Source organism: Ranitomeya variabilis, chromosome 1, assembly GCF_051348905.1.
Source record: "Ranitomeya variabilis isolate aRanVar5 chromosome 1, aRanVar5.hap1, whole genome shotgun sequence".
NCBI lineage: Eukaryota > Metazoa > Chordata > Amphibia > Anura > Dendrobatidae > Ranitomeya > Ranitomeya variabilis.
Window position 1 is genome coordinate 362,513,877 of NC_135232.1, and position 21,053 is coordinate 362,534,929.

General features: G+C 43.9%; 1 protein-coding gene across 3 annotated transcripts in view; it reads left to right on the plus strand.

The window, feature by feature from the left end:
• Window positions 1-21,053, plus strand: part of AGTPBP1 (ATP/GTP binding carboxypeptidase 1) — a 209,757-nt gene that overhangs the window by 100,893 nt on the left and 87,811 nt on the right. For all 3 annotated transcript variants that reach the window (XM_077248949.1, XM_077248951.1, XM_077248950.1), the window contains 4 exons: window positions 656-802; window positions 2,656-2,787; window positions 4,673-4,766; window positions 19,013-19,050. In XM_077248949.1, the coding sequence (XP_077105064.1) occupies window positions 656-802; window positions 2,656-2,787; window positions 4,673-4,766; window positions 19,013-19,050 (411 nt within the window). The remainder of the gene's footprint in view (window positions 1-655; window positions 803-2,655; window positions 2,788-4,672; window positions 4,767-19,012; window positions 19,051-21,053) is intronic.

A 21,053-nucleotide genomic window follows, 5' to 3' on the forward strand; every position in this document is an offset into this window, starting at 1 on the left:
AGCACATTTCTGCTACACTATGCTGAAAAGCCCACTGATTCCAGCAGCATTTGCACCTTATGACCCTGTGTAATTCATGAAAAAAATGCACCTATGACCTATTAAAACACATCCAGACCCTCCCAAGCCATCCTCATTGCCCTAACAGCCGTATTGTAGCACAGCTCAGTTATTGTATTCATTCAGAGAAGATTACAATTATGCTCTGAAGATCCCCTTGAACATCAATAAAATGTGGAATTTGGAAATAATGAATATTGGTTGAATAGTGGGTCACAGTCACCACATGCAAAACTATCAATAGGGTAATTGCCCTTGTTCAATCTATCTCTATCAGGAGAGCAGAGGGAGGGACCTGCAGCACCTAAAAGAAGCAGTGCTGGGAAATGTATTTTTAGTAGATCAAATAGGACCGCCCATTCAACTATGTGAAGGGCAAGATGCTAAGGTACAAGAAAATCTTTATAATGTGCTTGGACTATATATTAACCCAATGAACGACATAAAACAAGACCTACTGCGAATTTGCTCCTTTTTTGGTATTTCATACCACTTTGAATTTTTCTCAGTTTTTCAGTACATTATATGATAAAATGAACTATAATTCGTCTAGAAAAAAACCCAAACAACCACAAAAATGTGTTTTTTCTTTTAGGTGGGGGAAGAAGAATAAATGTTCTGGTTTCTAAAGGAGGGACACAGATCTTGCTACAATTGTTGCTCAGTGCTAGTAAGGACTCTTCTCCAAACGAAGAGTTAATGGTACTTCTTCACAGCTTGCTGGCAAAGATAGGACCAAAAGGTCAGTCTGAAGTGCATAAAATAATGACTGGCTCCAGGATGGATTATTATTCTTGTATCAAGTTCATTACTTGTCAGTTTTTATAGGATTAAAAATTCTAATAAAACACAGCTGATTGGTTATTTTAAGCCATTCTAGGGATGATATTACCGTATTGATAATGCTAGAATTACACTATGTAACATTGCAATGTTCTTACCTTTGTGGTTTGTGTAAATCCTTCCTATCCTTGTTATATTCATGAAAGTAAAACCAGTACAGACTTTAAGAGGTCATTTCAAAAGGATATTTTAATAAAACTGACTAAGTCATCAAATTTTTTTCTGCTCCACTGGGTCTGGAACACCCACGATGTTCAGTGGCCCAGTTGGTTGAAGAGAAGATTTCCACCTTTATTATCAGGGTGCATAACTTGGGAAGGAAGGGGCACAGAATCAGCAATCACCTGTCGATGGTGCTTCCATCACGCCTGGGTCAAGCGATTGTCCACAAAGTAAGTTATATTTACCAGGGATTTGCCTGGTGAATGTAACCTATTTTACTATTTTATCATACTCCCTATTATTTGGGAATTATTTTAAGTATGGACAGCCCATTTAATGGAAAAATCTTCACCCCCACATGTCAGTTGTTTCAATTTATGAATGACTCCAATCATAGTTATAGCCTGGACCTAATTAAAGCCCCTAAGGATGTACAATGTTGATGACTGTTAAATCATCCATTTAAATGAACGCAAAATTTAGAAATTTTAAAATGAATCAGAAAATGAACTTTTTCAGTTTAATGGCTTTAACACTGATAATATTGGAGAAAGCTCTATAGATATCTAGAAGTCCTGGGGTGGGTGCTTTACCAATCTGTGTCTTTTATTGTAAACGTGGGGGGAGGCTCCTGCTGCAGCCAGCTGTCTCACAGCCAGTCTAAGGATTGTGAGGCAGGAAACGGATGATTTCCAGGAAGATGCGTAAAAGATTTCTTTATATATTTTTTAATTAAGATATAAGTGGAAATATGATGAAAGGAAAATAGCAGATTAGAGGCTGTCCACCTTTGGGGACATTTATTTTCCATAATTGAGTCAAATTTTTTTTTTTTTAAATTGGGTTCCATTAAAATTTTTTGCTCCATTTGCCTTCTTCAGTCTCTCTATTTCTTGCAAGAAAAACAAACAAGAAACAGCCTGATATTTTTAAGCTTGTTTTTGTGAATGGCTTATTTTTAGTCTTCTTACATGTTTTGTTCTTTTGTAAAATTAAAGTGTTTCAACCACAATTTGTGAAAATGGTTCAAGTACAAAACAATGCCTCGTTAAAAATGAAAGAATCATTGTGGCTGTACTAATAGGCAAAAATTACACACTGAAGCCCAAGATTGTCGTGCAACTGCCACCATATATTTATATTTAGCACCTATAAAATCTGAAACCTCTTTTTTTTTTTTTTAACTTTGCACGACCCTTTTGTCTGTTTTTCACCTTGGAAATGTATGGATAAGTTGTCACCTGAGTGTTATCCTTCCTATCGTGTAAGTAGAGATACTCCAGAATTGTAATTTTACAGAATGTAAGTCTTTTTCAGAACGTTGTCTTTAGTACTGGTGGTCTACAGTTGCAGAAAAAAAGATTTAGAATATCCAGTTACTCTTGAAAAATGTTTAGAATTGAGAGTCCTCAGTGGTTGATACCTTTTAATGGCTAACTGAAAAGATAGTAACTCAGTAGTTACTACTATTACTCAGTAGTTACTCGTGTACAGACATAAGAGCCTTATGACAAAAACAGAACTAAAAATAAGGATTTTCTTTTGTTTCATTTTGTGAGTTGATGAAATGATTATTTTTTATTTTCGTAGACAAAAAATTTGGAATCAAAGCTCGAGTCAGTGGAGCGCTAACCATATCTCTTAACCTTGTCAAGCAAAATATGCAAAGTCCAAAGTTTTTACTTCCATGTCTTCAAGTGTTCCGTGTGTACTGTATGAACTGTGAGTACCGGCAGCCTCAAGATACTGTATCATCACACTACAAATGTTTTTATAAGGAGGAGTTATTAATCTTTACTTGTCTTATCCAGTTTTAATTTATGACAAAGACTTGATTTTTCTACGGTGATTTACCATGCTTTTGCAATTCCATATTTTGACGTATGGCCCAGGGGGAAAAATGAGACTTCCCCCATGTCTCACTGGTTAAGGTCATGGTATCAAAAACAGTATAGCAAAGTCATGGCTAAATGGGTTTTCAAGACTTATAATAGATCATCAATCAGGTTGGACCCCTGGCACCACCTGTGATCAGCTGTTTGCCACTCCAAAAATGGCCTAATGTAAACCATTTATGGAGCTGAGACAGCATGGCTCTATTCTTCAGTAGTGGCCATTCTCAGGTGCAGTTCATAACCTGCCTATGGGAAATGAGAACAGCCACTCTACGATGACTAGAGAAATGTTTTTCAGCTCTATATTGCATACATCCGGTGGTTTTGGGAGTAGCAAACCGCATATTGTGGCGTGCAAGGTATCAGATGCCCATAGATCTGTTACTGATGACCTGTCCTATGCTATGGATTATCCATCTGTATCGTTGGACTATAAAACGCTTTTCACCGCTTCCTACATTAAGATGTGAATTAACATCCATGGCTGTCTAGAGGACTCACAAGCAGAGATGCCTCCACACGTGTGGCAGATACCGGCTATATTGCATAACCTGCATTGCTCTCGAACAGCCAAACCTGAGTTCTGGCTGCAGCTGTTTCAATCTCTGACAGCGGCATTTACATGGAACACTCACCAGCTCCCATTAGCATGATGCGAGCGCAATGGATTGGTTATTATGACAGCCAGAGATCTGATGAAGACCCTCGTCGCTGTCGTCTCGGTCAGCCTGGGAAGCTCCGCTACTTATACTACATTTACAAGTCCCCTTAGGAGACTTGCAGTATAAAGTAAAATATAATAAGTAAAAAAAGTCTCATTTTTAAATATAAAAATTCAAATCTCCCACATTAAAAAAATAAATGAAAAAAATATATAAAAATTTGGTATCACCTCAATTGTGAAAGTCCACCCTATGAAAATATCAAATTAATTAATCCCGTTTTGATACGTGCTGTTTTTTTTTCTTTTGTCACTCAGCTCTCTTAAAGATATAATAATAAGCAATGAAAGCATCTTACCTACAGATAATTTGCTATCACCATAATAGACTTAATTGACCTTAAAACATGATTGTCAAGGTTATCACATTCCTGTAAAAACAAAACCCCAAAAAACTATGGCAAAATTGCATTGTTTTTCAATATTTCATCACACTTGAATTTTGTTTCCAGTTTTTCAGTATATTATATGGTAAAATGAATGGTGTCATTCAAAACTACAACTTGTCCCAGCAAAAACAAGCCCTTGTACTTCTGTCGCCAAAAAAAAAAAATAGTTATGGCTCCTGGAAGAACGAAAGTATAAAATGAAAGCTCAAACATGAAAAATTCCCTGGCCCTTGAAGGGTTAACCCTGGCACATCACTCTCGGTGGCTGTACATTTACCACATTTTGCAGGAAACCTTTAATGTACCTTTTTGAATTTTATATAGCGGTAAAATAAAATTGCGCCATGGATCTTGCCATGTATTTTCCAAGTATGTGGCTTAGATTTGCTCCATCAATACGATGATGGACTCATCATTTATGATGGCACATAAAGTTCCTGCAGCCCTGTAGTACAGATCTGTGCCGTACGCCATGTGCAGCCATATAGGCTGCTGTGTCCATTAGTCGTACTGATGACCTCTCGAATGAATGGTGCGACACCACCAACATGCATTAGAACTGATACATCAATACATTTAGGCATTTGTGTTTTTTATTTCAGCTGTAAATGCCGTGTACTTGGGCAAAAATGGAGCTGTGGAACTTCTGTTCAAAATTATAGGACCATTCAGTAAAAAGAACACCAGCCTCATGAAGTAAGTGCCTTATATGTTTAAATATAGCTAATATTAGTAACTTCTTTGAACTCCCACTCCATCCATATATCTCACTACACAAAAAAATAATAATGCACTTATTCTCTCATGCCGGATTTCACATTTGTCCATTGGCAGTAAGAAACAATTTTTCTACCGGTTTGTCTCAAGATGACTTCTCCATTCCTGATTGTGTACAGTACATGTGAAACTGCCTTGTCATTGTTCATCTCAAGTGTTCCTTCCTTTTTTTGACAAACATCCTGATTTTAGTTTTGCATTGAAAGTTATAGACCTGTCACATTATCGCTCATTTATTTATATATTTTGAATGGACTCTGCATGGATTTTCTCTTTCTGTAAGCCAGGAGTCTCAAGCACGCGGCCTGCAGGGCACTTGCAACCCGAGAAGCTGCTTTATGCAGTCCGCAGGCATCGGAGCTCCCCGTGATGATCGCAGTTTGGTTCAGAGGCCGCCGATGCCAGCACTTCGTGTCAGCTGAATGTGCTACATTGGGCGCACATTCAATTGAAATGTATTGCAGCGCAGAGACCGGCTCTCTGCATCGCAATACCAGTACCGGTCAAGCAGAGGCTGGCAGCGGACGTCGGCGTGCTGATACGGGCAACATATGACATCACTGCCTTTGCCTTTCCCTGCTGTGCAGGGGGAAGAGAACATTGTTTTCTGAGAAGAAGGATCTTTTTTTTTCCTTCCCCATGACCGCACCACGGAAAGAGGGAATCCTCTTCAAGGACAGGAAACCTGCAGATAAAAAGGCAGTACCTCTCACTCTCATCAGTTGGTTTCCTGTCCTTGATGGGGAACCTTTCAGTTACAGCGTACCTGAAGAAAAGAAGATTGGAGATGGATCCAAGCTTGACCAGACCGGTACAGGCAGCAGGGATTCCCCTGCCATGGCTGGTGCGGTGTTCTGAAGCCGCCACCGCTGGGGCTTAGGGCCTTTCACGGTGTGCAGGAGGGAGCGCAGCCATCGCACCATGCTCTTATGGGCATCCTGCTCTGTGCATGCGTGGGGAGTCGTCCCCTGATGACATGGCCGGCAGGTCACATGACCGGAGGCAACTTTCGATAATGAAACTGGAAGGTGTACAGGGGCTGCGCTAAGGCTGCTTGCATTCAAAAAGGAGCATGGTAAGATGCTCTCTGCAGCATAGGCGGCCTCCTGTAGGAATGGATGCATGGGATAGTGAACCACCGCAGCAGTAGCATCAGCAGCCAAGGAGACAGAGGAAGGAGATGCGACTTCATGATCCTTCATCTTGGCGGAGTGGATTTTCCAGCAGCCATTCTACCCAGCATAGCAGGAGCTCTGTCGCTGTAGTCACATTTACAGCCTCCAGAGGCCAATCAGTGGATCCCATTCCTCCTTCTCAACCGTTACCAGGGCTGCGTCTGATTAGTGAGTGATCTTTGTGAAAGTTCACTTTGTAATTGGAAAGTTCACTTTTTTCTCATTTATTTAGGGTGGAAAATTATTGGCTAAGACTAAGCACAGGAGTTTCCCAATTTAAGAGGATTTACCTGTCACCTGGGAAAAAAAAGACTCTGCCATTCATGCATAGAGCAGGTACTATGTGAGGAGACCCCAAATTTCACCTCCGAGTTAAAGAGAACCTATCACCCCGTTTTTTAAAGATTAGATAAAAATAGTGTGAAATAGGGGCAGAGCTGGGCTTTACATTAGTGCCTTTTTGGTGCCTTTACACCCCCGTTAGGCTGCCGAAATACCTTTGTGAAGTGGCAGTTTTGTCCTGTCACTCAAGTTGGTCAGGTCGGATGGGCGTGGTCACAGCGCTGTTTCTCCCCCAGAATCCTGCTCATCATTACGTTGGTGGCGTAGTGGTGTGCGCATGTCCAAAGAGAAGATCCACTGCCCAGGAGATTCAAAACAGTGCGGTCTTCGCTATTCGCTGTTTACCGGTGGGCGCGGCCATCTTTCCTGTGGCCGCGCGTGCGCAGATGGAGCGCTCTGCTGCCCGGGGCTTCAGGAAAATGGCCGCCGCGATCTCCATCTGCGCACGCGCGGAATCCCGCGGCCATTTTCCTGAAGCCCCGGGCAGCAGAGCCCTCCATCTGCGCACGCGCGGCCACAGGAAAGATGGCCGCGCCCACCGGTAAACGGCGAATAGCGAAGACCGCGCTGTTTTGAATCTCCTGGGCAGTGGATCTTCTCTTTGGACATGCGCACACCACTACGCCACCAACGTAATGATGAGCAGGATTCTGGGGGAGAAACAGCGCTGTGACCACGCCCATCCGACCTGACCAACTTGAGTGACAGGACAAAACGGCCACTTCACAAAGGTATTTCGGCAGCCTAACGGGGGTGTAAAGGCACCAAAAAGGCACTAATGTAAAGCCCAGCTCTGCCCCTATTTCACACTATTTTTATCTAATCTTTAAAAAACGGGGTGATAGGTTCCCTTTAAGATCTGTAATCAAGACGGAGGTCGAAAGCACCTTTAAATCCCTCTCCCGGGGGTAGTATCAAGAGGCAAAAGGCCAGCAAAAGGTGCCCTGAATCTGAGACGAATAGTTCGGAGGAAGTACAGAGAGACTTGGGTTCGTCGGACTCTACTTTATCCTCAGAGGAAGAGATGGGAGGGCGCCATTGTTTCCCATTAGAATAAATAGATGGTCTGGTCAAGTTTCTAAGGGCCACAATGGAAGTGATGGACCCTTGCCCAGAAAAATCAGCGCAGGATGTTATGTTTGGGAGACTCGGACAGAAGAAGTGTAGGTCATTCCCTCTTAATAAGAATATACAGTCTCTAATTAAGAAGGAATGGAGTAGACTCGATAGAAAAAAATCCTCTTGTGCTGTCCCTCAAAAGGAAATATCATTTTAATGATTTAGCATCCATGTCCTGGGATAAAGGCCCAAAGTTAGACGTAGCTAAGGCTTCCAGGAAATTCACCCTTCCCTTTGAGGACATGGAAGTATTGAAGGCCCCAGTAAGTACCTAAAGGTACCTGGGAAGCATCAGGGGCCAGTTTAGACTGGCTATAGCAGCAACCAACACAGCTAGATCTTTAATGATTTGGTTAGACCAATTAGAGAAGCGGCTCCAGGATAAGGTTTCTAGGGATAAGATTCTAGAGTCCATTCTCTTAATGTGGGAGCCTGCTGCTTTCTTGGCAGACTCATTAGCCGATCTCTTCAGGTCAACATTAGATGACATTCTTGAAAAAGCAGGGATTAAGAAAAAGAGATTTTCCAAATGGTCTATTCCCAAATATAAGAAGTCCTTTCGGAGTTAAAAATGTTTTTGTAGAAGAGAGCAAAGCAGATGGGAAAAGGGGAAAAAAGAAAAGAAGACTCTGGAACCCCTGGCTGGAACTGGAATCACATATACAATTAGATCGAGTTTTACACCTCTCCCCATAGTTCTTTGAGGCAGGGGGGGTTAGGATGGGGGGGGATCTAGACTGCAATGTACATCTATTCCTTGTCCACTCTAGATTTCTAGTTCGAGCACGAATAGACTAGAGCAAACTTCGAGGTTAATATAATGAGTATGTATACCGAATGTTAACTTACACACTGTGGATTTATTGTCTCTTCCCTCTTGTCTTATCCTCCCCTCTTCATTGTCCTGTCTACCCCTGTGTTGAATGTTTTATTGTTAAGGATGTAAAAATTTAAATCTCCCCTGCGAGGGAAAAAAAAAATTATTCTTGTAAAGCCGTGTCCAGTTTAAAATGTTTAAATAAAAGCTTTATTGAAATTAAAAAAGAAAAGTATAGGAAGCCCACCCACTGATGGTCTTTCCCAGGTGGGGGGAGGGGGGATTATACCTCTTCCTCATGGCCTGGGAAAAAGATTTCCAGCAGTCCCTGGATATTGAACCTAATAAAGTCAGGCCGAAAGATAAAATTCCTCTCATTCCCAGTCCTAGACTTTGTGGTAACTCCCCTACGGTCCTCTCCAGAGGAATAACGGGTCGTGGAACACGAAGTATTGAAGCTAGTGGACAAAGCTGTCCTCCAGGAGATATCCCCCTCAGGAAAAGACAGAAGGATGCTACTCCCCATTGTTTCTGGTGAAGAAACCAGACGGTTCCTTCAGGACAATAATAAACTTGAAAAAACTGAACACATCACTAAAGACTCAAACTTTTAAGATGGAGTCAATAAAATCAGCTGTAAAAATCTTGTTTCCAGATTGCTTTATGACAGTCCTGGACCTGAGGGTGGCAGTCTCCATAGTGGGAGGTAGACAGATGTTTCCAAAACAAAACCCTCCCTTTCTACTTGGTGGTGGCCCCTCGAGTATTTATCAATCCTGTGGCGGAAGCAATGGCACACCTGAGGGAATAAGACATCTTGATTGTCCCTTACCTGGACGACTTCCTAGTGATAGGCAACTCGGTCCAACACGGCAAAGCTCAATTGGAGAGAGTTATGACCTCTTTAGTAGGCTTAAGTTGGGTCTTAAACTTAAAAAAATAATCAAAGATCGAGCCAAAAAGGAGTAAAAAGTAGGAAATTTGACCTAAGGGGTTCCTTGGGTAACCACAGTGACTTGAGTCGTCACCACAGATGCAAACCCCACAGGTTGGGGGTGTAATAATTATAGGGGATAATTCAGGAGACTCTTTGCGTGGAACAAGACAACTACAGGACACCGTTTTATAAGTGGTAAAGTCTATATCAGTGATGGCGAACCTATGACACGCGTGTCAGTGCTGACATGCGAAGTCATTTTCAGTGACACGCCGGCCGCCGGTCGCGGCCCCATAGAAATTGCTTCTTTCCCAGGGTCTGAAGGAGAGGAAACTCTCCTTCAGGCCCTGGGAACCATATTAATGTGTAAAATAAAGAATTAAAATAAAAAATATAGCTATACTCACCTCTCCGACGCAGCCTGAACCTCACCGAGGGAACCGGCAGCGTTGTTTGCTTAAAAATCGCGCTTTTCCTTCCTTACGTGAAGTCCCGGCTTGTGATTGGTCGCTTGCCGCCCATGTGGCCGCGACGCGACCAATCACAGCAAGCCGTGACGTAATTTTAGGTCCTTCAGGATTTTAAAATCACGTTCTGGCTTGTGATTGGCCGCGTCACGGTCACATGGGCGACGCGACCAATCACAAGCCGGGACGTCACGGGAGGCAGGACAAGCGCGCATTTTAAAATGCGCGCTTGTCCTGCCTCCCGTGACGTCCCGGCTTGTGATTGGTCGCGTCGCCCATGTGACCGCGACGCGACCAATCACAAGCCAGAACGTGATTTTAAAATCCTGAAGGACCTAAAATTACGTCACGGCTTGCTGTGATTGGTCGCGTCGCGGCCACATGGGCGGCAAGCGACCAATCACAAGCCGGGACTTCACGTAAGGAAGGAAAAGCGCGATTTTTAAGCAAACAACGCTGCCGGTTCCCTCGGTGAGGTCCAGGCTGCGTCGGAGAGGTGAGTATAGCTATATTTTTTATTTTAATTCTTTATTTTACACATTAATGTTGTTTCGATACCGATACCCGATACCACAAAAGTATCGGATCTCGGTATCGGAATTCCGATACAGCAAATATCGGCCGATACCCGATACTTGCGGTATCGGAATGCTAAACAATGGCATCCGATCCGATTTTTTATCGGATCGGATGCCATGCAGGAGGTCTGTGGGTCCAAACAACAGAGCTCCGGTGCAGAGCGTCTAGGCCTGGGACTTCCGGTAGGCCAGGCGCAGCTCCCGGAAGTCCCAGGCCTCTGCGTCGGATCTGTGTTGTTTGGGTGGCATTGCGCTGCTCCCTGCTCCCTGCTGCGCCGGCCAGAAGTCCCAGGCTGCACTTCTGAGGCCTGAGGAGATCGCTGTCTGCAGGCCCTGTGAATGCTGTCTGGAGGCCCTGTGATTGCTGTCTGGAGGCCCTGTGATTGCTGTCTGCAGGCCCTGTGATTGCTGTCTGCAGGCCCTGTGATTGCTGTCTGGAGGCCCTGTGAATGCTGTCTGGAGGCCCTGTGATTGCTGTCAGGAGGCCCTGTGATTGCTGTCTGGAGGCCCTGTGATTGCTGTCTGGAGGCCCTGTGATTGCTGTCTGCAGGCCCTGTGATTGCTGTCTGGAGGCCCTGTGATTGCTGTCTGCAGGCCCTGTGATTGCTGTCTGCAGGCCCTGTGACTACTACAGCAACCATCATCCAGTGAACTGTGGGGTGTCATTGGCCATTACTGAGATAAGTGAGAGGGAGGCATCAGTGATGGCGAACCTGTGGCAGTCCAGCTGTTGCAAAACTACAATTCCCATCATGGCTGGCCATTCAAAGCAAAGGCTTTGGCTGTGAAGACATGATGGGAATTGTAGTTTTGCAACAGCTGGAGTGCCACAGGTTCGCCATCACTGGAAGAATTCCCCCTCCCCCTCACTTATCTTAGTTCACGGCACCCCACACAAGTTAAATAATAGCAAGACCAACAAAAACAACCAACTGACAGATGAACAAAGAAGTCACTAAGCAGGTAAGTTAATTCTAATTATACATATTTGTTATTTAAACTATACATGTCGCAAAATTATGGTTTTTTATCAAGGTGACACACCACCCAAGTTATGCTCGGTTTTTTGGCGAATTTTGACACACCAAGCTCAAAAGGTTGCCCATCACTTGTCTATATTATCACACGGTGATTCAAACAGGTGCAGAGAGAAACTCAAGTCCACAACACTTGGTGCAAATAATAAACGCAGCTTAGTAGTCTTCAGAGAAAAATGCAATCAAGCAGAAAGTATATGAAGCACAGTTATTCTTGAGGATACTTGACAAGAATAAATCCTTGCCTTAGTCCAGACACAGATAGATATGCTTATAGGCAGTTCAAATCATATCTTAGCTCAACCAGGGAGGCCTGGTTAATAGTCTCAGGTTAATGCAAAGCAGCAGCAACTTACATGACCAGCAAATGCAGATGAAGTAAACACGAGCAGCAGATGAAGGAGGATTACTGGAAACTTGTGTATGCAGCAGGAACTCAGAGCAGAGTAGCAGGATCACCACACAGGTTCACAGGAGCAGGTGTATAGCCAGTGGGTAATCAGAGGTCAGGAGCTGCACGCAAGGCAGAATACTCTAGCACAGACTGAAGGCTGGGGTGGAGTTTTATAGCAGGAAGACACAGTGCACATGAGACCAAAGACGCCATCTTGGAAGAGGGCAGTAATGCACAAAAGGTAAAAAATGTTGAGAGTCCTGACAGGGGGGCTCATCTAAACAACAACTGAGTTGCTCAGGGAGTCTGAATGGGGGATCAGAAATTGGTTTCTTTGAACAGGAAAGAACTGTTAGCAGTCAGTCATGCTCGGTACAGGTATTTTCAGACAAACAGGTGGTGGTGGTGGCTTATCTGAACCATTAGGGCAGAACCAGGTTGCTTCCCTTGATGGATATAACAGCCCAGATTTTCCAGATGGCAGAGAGCAATTTCCTTTTTTTGACGGCGCTCCACATTCAGGGGAAGTAGAAAACTACAAGGCAGACTTCTTGAGCCTCACTCAGTTGAAAAAGAGTGAATGGGTTCTAAAATGGTCCATTTTCAACCAGATCGTAGAGTTGCGGGGTCTTCCAGTCATAGATCTCTTTGCCAACAAAAGAGTAGACTCCTTTTGCTCCACAGATCCCAGAGGGAACCCTCAGGCTCTTGATGCCTTCATGATTCCTTGGAACCAGAGCCTGGCTTATGCCTTTCCCCCAGTCATCATGATCCCGGCGGTCCTGAGGAAAATCAGGGAGAACAGGGCAAGGGTAATCCTAATAGCTCCCATCTGGCCAAAAAAGAGCTTGGTTCTCCTGGCTGAGGATGATGTTTATCACTGACCCTTGGGTACTACCGTAAGTTCTGGATCGTCTCTTAACAGCGTGGAATTTGAATATGAGAGTGCACTTTTGACAGACAGAGGTTTTTCCTCAAATTTGGATTCTTTCCTGCTCCAGAGTAGGAAAGTTGTCACTACTAGAGCCTATGGAAAAAACTTGGAAAAAATTCCTATCCTTCTAAGTGGTTAGAGTCCAGAATGGGGTTCCAATCATGGCCATCCTGGAATATTTTACAGAAGGGATTAGAACAGGGCCATACTACTAGCATCTTAAAAGTTCAGGTGGCCGCATTAGGAGCCCGACCCTGCCTACTTACCCAAGGTAGCATCTCACTTCCATAGGTCCCAAAAAGTAGTCCTTCCTTCCTTTTTCTTCAACTCCAAGAACGAAAAAGAGGAAAGTTTCCATACGTTAAACGTAAGAAGATGTTTAGTTCAGTACCTAGCGTTCACCCAGGGATGTAGGAAGGATAGGTCTCTGTCTGTGTGTTTTCAGGGGCCCATGAAAGTGCTTAAGGCCTCAAAAAACACCTTGGCAAGGTGTATAGAGATGCAATCTCATTGGCCTACTCATCTAGTTGGAATGTCGCCCCGAAGGGATTGAGAGCTCATTCTACAAGAGTGGTGGCAACCTCCTTGGGCGGCAAAGTCTGAGGTCTCCATAGAACAGATCTGTAAGGCTGCTACTTGGTCTTCTCCTTCTACCTTTTACAATCACTATCGGCTGGACGTAGACTTTTCTTCTGATCTAATCTTTGTGAGAAGGGTTCTACAGGCTGTAATACCTCCCTATTATATGATTCTCTGCAATTCTTTCTGTGGTGCTGTCATGGAATTTCTCAGAGCTCATGACAGCACCCTTATATTCCCTCCCATCATGTGTGGGTGAGTACGCTTTCTTTTGTGTGTGAATTATGTATAGGTCATAGGGTGGTTGCTTATAAGTGTTATCAGGGCCGGACTGGGACTAAAATTCAGCCCTGGCATTTGAAGTCACACAGGCCCACTTGTCACATGGTGACTGTATAATATCTTTGTACACTTGTAGGCTACAAGAAGTGAGGGGAGTGTAACACGACTATATAACATATAATTACAGCTGTATCCAGCATTACAGCTCAGCCCCCATAGAATGTAATACAGCACAGCCCCCATAGAATGTAATACAGCCAGCCCCCATAGACTATAATACAGCACAGCCCCATAGAATGTAATGCTACACAGCCCCCATAGAATGTAATGCAGAACAGCCCCCATAGAATGTAATGCAGCACAGCCCCCATAGAATGTAATGCAGCACAGCCCCCATAGAATGTAATGCAGCACAGCCCCCATAGAATGTAATGCAGCACAGCCCCATAGAATGTAATACAGCCAGCCCCCATAGAATGTAATGCAGCACAGCCCCCATAGAATGTAATGCAGCACAGCCCCCATAGAATGTAATGCAGCACAGCCCCCATAGAATGTAATGCAGCACAGCCCCCATAGAATGTAATGCAGCACAGCCCCCATAGAATGTAATGCAGCCAGCCACCATAGAATGTAATGCAGCCAGCCACCATACAATATAATGCAGCACAGCCCCATAGAATGTAATGCAGCACAGCCCCATAGAATGTAATGCAGCACAGCCCCATAGAATGTTATGCAGCACAGCCCCATAGAATTTAATGCAGCACAGACCCCATAGAATATAATGCAGCACAGGCCCATAGAATGGAATGCAGCACAGCCCCATAGAATATAATGCAGCACAGCCCCATAGAATATAATGCAGCACAGGCCCATAGAATATAATGCAGCACAGGCCCATAGAATATAATGCAGCACAGGCCCATAGAATATAATGCAGCAGAGGCCCATAGAATATAATGCAGCACAGGCCCATAGAATATAATGCAGCACAGGCCCATAGAATGGAATGCAGCACAGCCCCATAGAATACAATGCAGCAGAGGCCCATAGAATGGAATGCAGCCAGCCCCATAGAATATAATGCAGCAGAGGCCCATAGAATGCAATGCAGCACAGGCCCATAGAATATAATGCAGCAGAGGCCCATAGAATGGAATGCAGCACAGCCCCCCCCCCCCCCCCCCAATAGCTCCACAATCCAGTCATCACTCATTGATAAAAAACAAACAAAAACACTCTACTCACCTTTCCTCCTGCCCCGCACTGCTCTGGCTCTGGTCTCGGCAGTCGCAGTCTGCCCACCCGGTCACACAGCAGGTGCACGATGATATGACATCATCGCGCACCCGCAGTGTCAGCGGCAGGCAGAGCGGGGAATGATGGGAGAGGAAGCGTCAGCAGACGCTCTCTCCTCCATCATTGCATTCAACTATAGTTTTACATAGTTACATAGTTACATAGTTATTAAGGTTGAAGGAAGACTGTAAGTCCATCTAGTTCAACCCATAGCCTAACCTAACATGCCCTAACATGTTGATCCAGAGGAAGGCAAAAAAAACCCATGTGGCAAAGAGTAACTCCACCATGGGGAAAAAAATTCCTTCCCGACTCCACATACGGCAATCAGACTGGTTCCCTGGATCAACGCCTTATCAAGGAATCTAATATATATAACCTGTAACATTATACTTTTCCAGAAAGGTATCCAGTCCCCTCTTAAATTTAATTAATGAATCACTCATTACAACATCATACGGCAGAGAGTTCCATAGTCTCACTGCTCTTACAGTAAAGAATCCGCGTCTGTTATTATGCTTAAACCTTCTTTCCTCCAGACGTAGAGGATGCCCCCTTGTCCCTGTCTCAGGTCTATGATTAAAAAGATCATCAGAAAGGTCTTTGTACTGTCCCCTCATATATTTATACATTAACATAAGATCACCCCTTAGTCTTCGTTTTTCCAAACTAAATAGCCCCAAGTGTAATAACCTATCTTGGTATTGCAGACCCCCCAGTCCTCTAATAACCTTGGTCGCTCTTCTCTGCACCCGCTCCAGTTCAGCTATGTCTTTCTTATACACCGGAGACCAGAACTGTGCACAGTATTCTAAGTGTGGTCGAACTAGTGACTTGTATAGAGGTAAAATTATGTTCTCCTCATGAGCATCTATGCCTCTTTTAATACATCCCATTATTTTATTTGCCTTTGTAGCAGCTGCCTGACACTGGCCACTGAATATGAGTTTGTCATCCACCCATATACCCAGGTCTTTTTCATTGACGGTTTTGCCCAGAGTTTTAGAATTAAGCACATAGTTATACATCTTATTACTTCTACCCAAGTGCATGACCTTACATTTATCCCCATTAAAGCTCATTTGCCATTTATCAGCCCAAGCTTCTAGTTTACATAAATCATCCTGTAATATAAAATTGTCCTCCCCTGTATTGATTACCCTGCAGAGTTTAGTGTCATCTGCAAATATTGAAATTCTACTCTGAATGCCCCCTACAAGGTCATTAATAAATATGTTAAAAAGACTCAATTATTAGGGGAACAGATAGGGCAATCTGTCACAAAGACAGGGATCGTCGGACGGTGTGCTGCCTACCTGGCGCTCGAGTCCGACACATCGCTGATCGGGTGGACAGATTACTGGGAGGGGCTGATGAGGACCCAGCGGTCATGGTGCACATTGGCACAAATGACAAAGTTAGAGGTAGGTGGAAGGTCCTTAAAGATGATTTCAGGGAATTAGGCTGCAAGCTGAAAGCAAGGACCTCCAACGTGGTATTTTCCGAAATACTGCCTGTACCACGTGCCACGCCAGAGAGGCAACGGGAGATTAGGGAGGTTAATAAGTGGCTCAAGAATTGGTGTAGGAAGGAGGGGTTTGGGTTCCTGCAGAACTGGGCCGACTTCTCAGTTGGCTACAGGCTCTACGCTAGGGACGGGCTGCACCTCAATGGGGAAGGGGCAGCTGTGCTGGGGGAGAAAATGGTTAGAAGGTTGGAGGAGTGTTTAAACTAGGGACTGGGGGGGAGGGTATTCATTTTATAGGAGGGGAAGATAGTGCAGATAGAGACCTGGGCACAAATAAGGAAGTTGGGGGTGGCGTTGAATGCGGGGCCGGGAGTGCGCCGACAGCGGGGAGAGTGTGCCGACAGCGGCACACTCGAGCGGCCCACTACTGCCACCGGCCCTTCTGGCATTTGCCAGAACTGCCCGATGGCCAGTCCGGCCCTGAGTGTTATGGTTAAAATGTTTTAATAACCTCTTGTGCTCTGAAAACCAAATTATGCGAGGGAGAGGTTCCGCCCTTTTTATCTGTAGGTTTCCTGTCCTTGAAGGACCGATCCCCTCTCTCTGTGGTGCTGTCATGGGCTCTGAGAAATCCCGTTGTCGGTAAGTAACAATGTTTTTTGTTTTTGTGAAGCGCTGCAGCATTGCTTCAAGATGGGGACCAGGATGGAGGTCATTGCTACAAGATGGGAACCAGGATGGGGGTCATTGCTTCAAGATGGGGACCAAGATCGAGGTCATTGATGCAAGATGTTTCTCAGCGCAAGCAATGAATAGCCAGGTCTTTCACCGGGAAGGAACAACCTGGCTATTCATTGCTTGCGTTGAGAAACACGTGATGGTGTCTCCGCGGCTTTTCTACATGTATTTGCATATTTCCCATAAGGGATGGGGGCAGTGTTCTGGATCACTGCGTTGAGAAACACGTGATGGTGCCTCCGCGGTGTTGGATATTTTGATCTCCCCGAGGTCATTCATCCTTATGTTTATAGCCTTTTTACTAGGCACTGCTCCTAATAGCCAGTTTCCTACTCCACACTGATGAGGGGCAAATACCCCGAGACAGCTGTCTGTGGATGGATACCATGTTTTGGCATAGGTGGTTTTCCTTTATTGGATGCTGCCTTTCCCGTTGGTTGTTCCTTCCCGGTGAAAGACCTGGCTATTCATTGCTTGCGTTAAGAAACACGTGATGGTGTCTCCGTGGCTTTTCTACATGAATTGATACAAGATGGGCACCAGGATGGGAGTCATTGCTACAAGATAGGGCCATGATGGGGGTCATTGCTACAAGATGGAGACCGATCAGGATGGGGGACATTGCTACAAGATAGCGACCAGGATTGGCCGCTATAAGCTGTTGTCCAGAATTACTATATGGTGCTAATTATAAGACAAGATTACTGTATTGCGCCAATCGGGGGACATAAAAGGGGGGAAAATGCAAAAATAAATTCAAACTAAATATGAAAAAACAATTGAAAAATATTTGCCACTAAAAATGCTATTTTATGTACAAACTAAAATAAACAACCCAAGCTATAAAACTGTACCATGACCCAAACAAAAAATGACATAAAGCCAAAAATGATTAAAAAGTTGTATGGAGAAAATGCTATCACTGAATATGTCATCTTGTTCTGCAAAGAATGCGGCCCATCAAATTCACATTTTTTGAATGTGGAGCTCATATACCCAGCTGAGTTTGAGTCCCTGCTGTAAACTCTACCTGTCTACTGGAATCACTTGTACCTAGAGATCTTGTACTTTATACGCTGAATCCATGCTCCACCTAGTGGTAAGAAAGTGTTCTTCACCATGTAGTATAGTGGTAAAGAAAGGAAACAGAAGAAATGGTCAAAAGTTTGATTAAGTGAAAGAAAATTCAGATGTTATCTGGTAAATACCCATTCATGTTGTGCCAATTTAGTATAGGTTACACTATCTATATTGATATATTATATACATGTAACATGTTGAAAGGCAGAAAATGTACTTATAACCAAAGCGTTTCTCAATATTATTGACTATAACTTTTGTATATCCAAAACTACTGCCTGATTTATTTTTTTAATGCTATTTCAGGTGTATTCCATGTTTACACTTTTAACATATGCTCAGTTACCAATGCGATTGAACAATTTAGTTGATAATCGGCATGCATGGTTTGCTTTATACTGTTTCTCGTCATCATAAATGAATAACATTGCAAAGTGTATAAGCAATTTAGATCTTATTAAAAATCCTCTAGGTTCTGAAGAAAGGAGGGATAGTGAATTCTATATCTTGGAGCACTCTGCATAGGTGACAGGCCATTGCTGCAGGTTTATCAGAGGTGGCTGGAGGCAAGGAGTGCAGCGCTTACAAGCTCTTTAAAGGGAAGCTTCTAAGCGCTGCCCAGCCATCTTCCCTGCACTTCTCTGCAAAGGTAAAGTGGTCTCTGCAATATTAGAAGAATTCCCGAATGCGCAGATTTCCCACCACCACCCCGTGAGGGAGAGGAGCTAGGCGCTCTTGAAGGCAAAGAATGCATTCATCTTGCTACTTAATTTCATGTGCCAAACCGTATCCCTGCTGTATATACACATGTAATTTGATTGTGTACTTTCCACATATTTGATAGGGCATAGATATTATTACTACTCTTTACTTGAATATGGTCACTGAAGCTAATACTGTTTTCTTTCTTTTGCAGAGTTACTTTAGATACCCTTACAGCTTTACTAAAATCAAGTAAGTGCTTATAAAATTTGGGCTATCTTCTTCCTGGGCCATACTCACATACACATTAACAGTGGTGCAGATTTCCGAAACCATCTGCTGTAAGTGAAACACTCTGTTGCCCATTGCCTCCAATCACAGCTTAGCTTTTAGTTCTGAATATTAAATCAGTTGCTCTGTGATTGGTTGATATTGGATGCAATTTCAAATAATTTTTTTTTTTTACTTTAAGCAGTTCCATAAATTCCCTACATACACCGTTTACTTAAAGCAAATATAAAAAGTACATGTTTTTTTCGTATAAAAAAAATACCAAGAATAATTAAGAACTTTTTTTCATATTTTAATGTAACCAATAATCTGTTCTAATTCATAGAGAAACAAACTGAAATCACTTTGTTGGGGAAATAGAAACAAAGCAATAATAATGTACTTCTGAGCACCTGCTTATAATTCGGGATGTAGAAAACGGGGAGCAGACAAGGACGGCACATATACAAGTTGTAAGGCAGTTGTTTTTGTCCAGCAGTGACCGAAGAAAGTTCAACTTGCATGTTTTTATTTTCCAACTTAAAAACAAATCCAAAAAGATTATGCTCCAGTTCGCAGCCGTGTCAGTCTGTATCAGTCTGTTGCCATGGACGACTGCACAACAATGCAATCCTAGGATGCGGTAATGGCTTGCTCCTGGGTAGCCCAAAGCGTCAGCATATGGCAAACCGCTCCTGGGCAATAAGTTTAGCCGAGGTGTGATTAAGCACAATTGCCTCTGGGTAACAAGTATCATAGTCTACTACCACTGATATGTGTTGGTGGCCATGGGCTGACTTTACAATGGGCCCTACCAGATCCATCACAGTCCATTCAAAAGGTACCTCTATAATAGGCAGAGGAACCAATGGCCTACAGAAACTGACTCGCTAAACCTTTGCATAAATCCCAGGCCAAAAGGGTGAGGAAGTTGCCTGCAGGCCAAGCCATAAAACTTCTTCAGTGATTCTTGTGTGAAGAAGGGGGGACGAAATGGCATGCAGCGTGTCTGGAAAAGCCATGTAACCTTTTGAAACTGAACTCACAATATGACATTTTTTACATTATCATGACACACATGTTTAACCTCCCCGCATGGCGTGGAAAAGATAACGTCCACCATCGGATACTCCCGGAGTTCGCTGTGAATCAAATGGCTCCGACCACCCCCCACAGTGGGTTCTAACCTGGAGATCAGTGACCCATGGTGTCGCTAGGCTCCCTGAATCCAAGAGAGCCTCCACCCGGTGCCCATTGACTTGTACATTGCAGAGATGGGGTTCACCAGCTAGACCGACAGCGTACGTGGTGTAGACGGTCTTGGCATACATCGACACCTGGGGAGTAAACCCACAGTCAATGAGTTCATCAGCCAGGGGGCAGTTGGTAGCCACATGTTCAGGCTCATGGCACTACCAGCTGCTGATAGTCCACAAGACTGGTTTTAGGGTAACTGCCGCCCTCACTTCGGTGTAGCCCCTCAGCATGGGCTTTGTCCTGACTGTCCCATGTTATACCAGGGTTACACACATCATGCAATATGTATTTTATGACTATATACACTGCTCGAAAAAATAAAGGGAACGCTAAAATACCACATCCTAGATATCACTGAATGAAATATTCCAGTTGTAAATCTTTATTCATTACATAATGGAATGTGTTGAGAACAATAAAACCTAAAAATTATCAACGTAAATCACAACTAATATCCCACGGTCTGGAGTTGAAATGATGCTCAAAATCAAAGTGGAAAATAAAGTTACAGGCTGATCCAACTTCAGTGGAAATGCCTTAAGACAAGGAAATGATGCTCAATAGTGTGTGGTCTCCATGTGCCTGTATGACCTCCCTACAATGCCTGGGCATGCTCCGGATGAGGCGGCGGATGGTCTCCTGAGGGATCTCCTCCCAGACCTGGACTAAAGCATCCACCAACTCCTGGACAGTCAGTGGTGCAGCGTGACGTTGGTGGATGGTGCGAA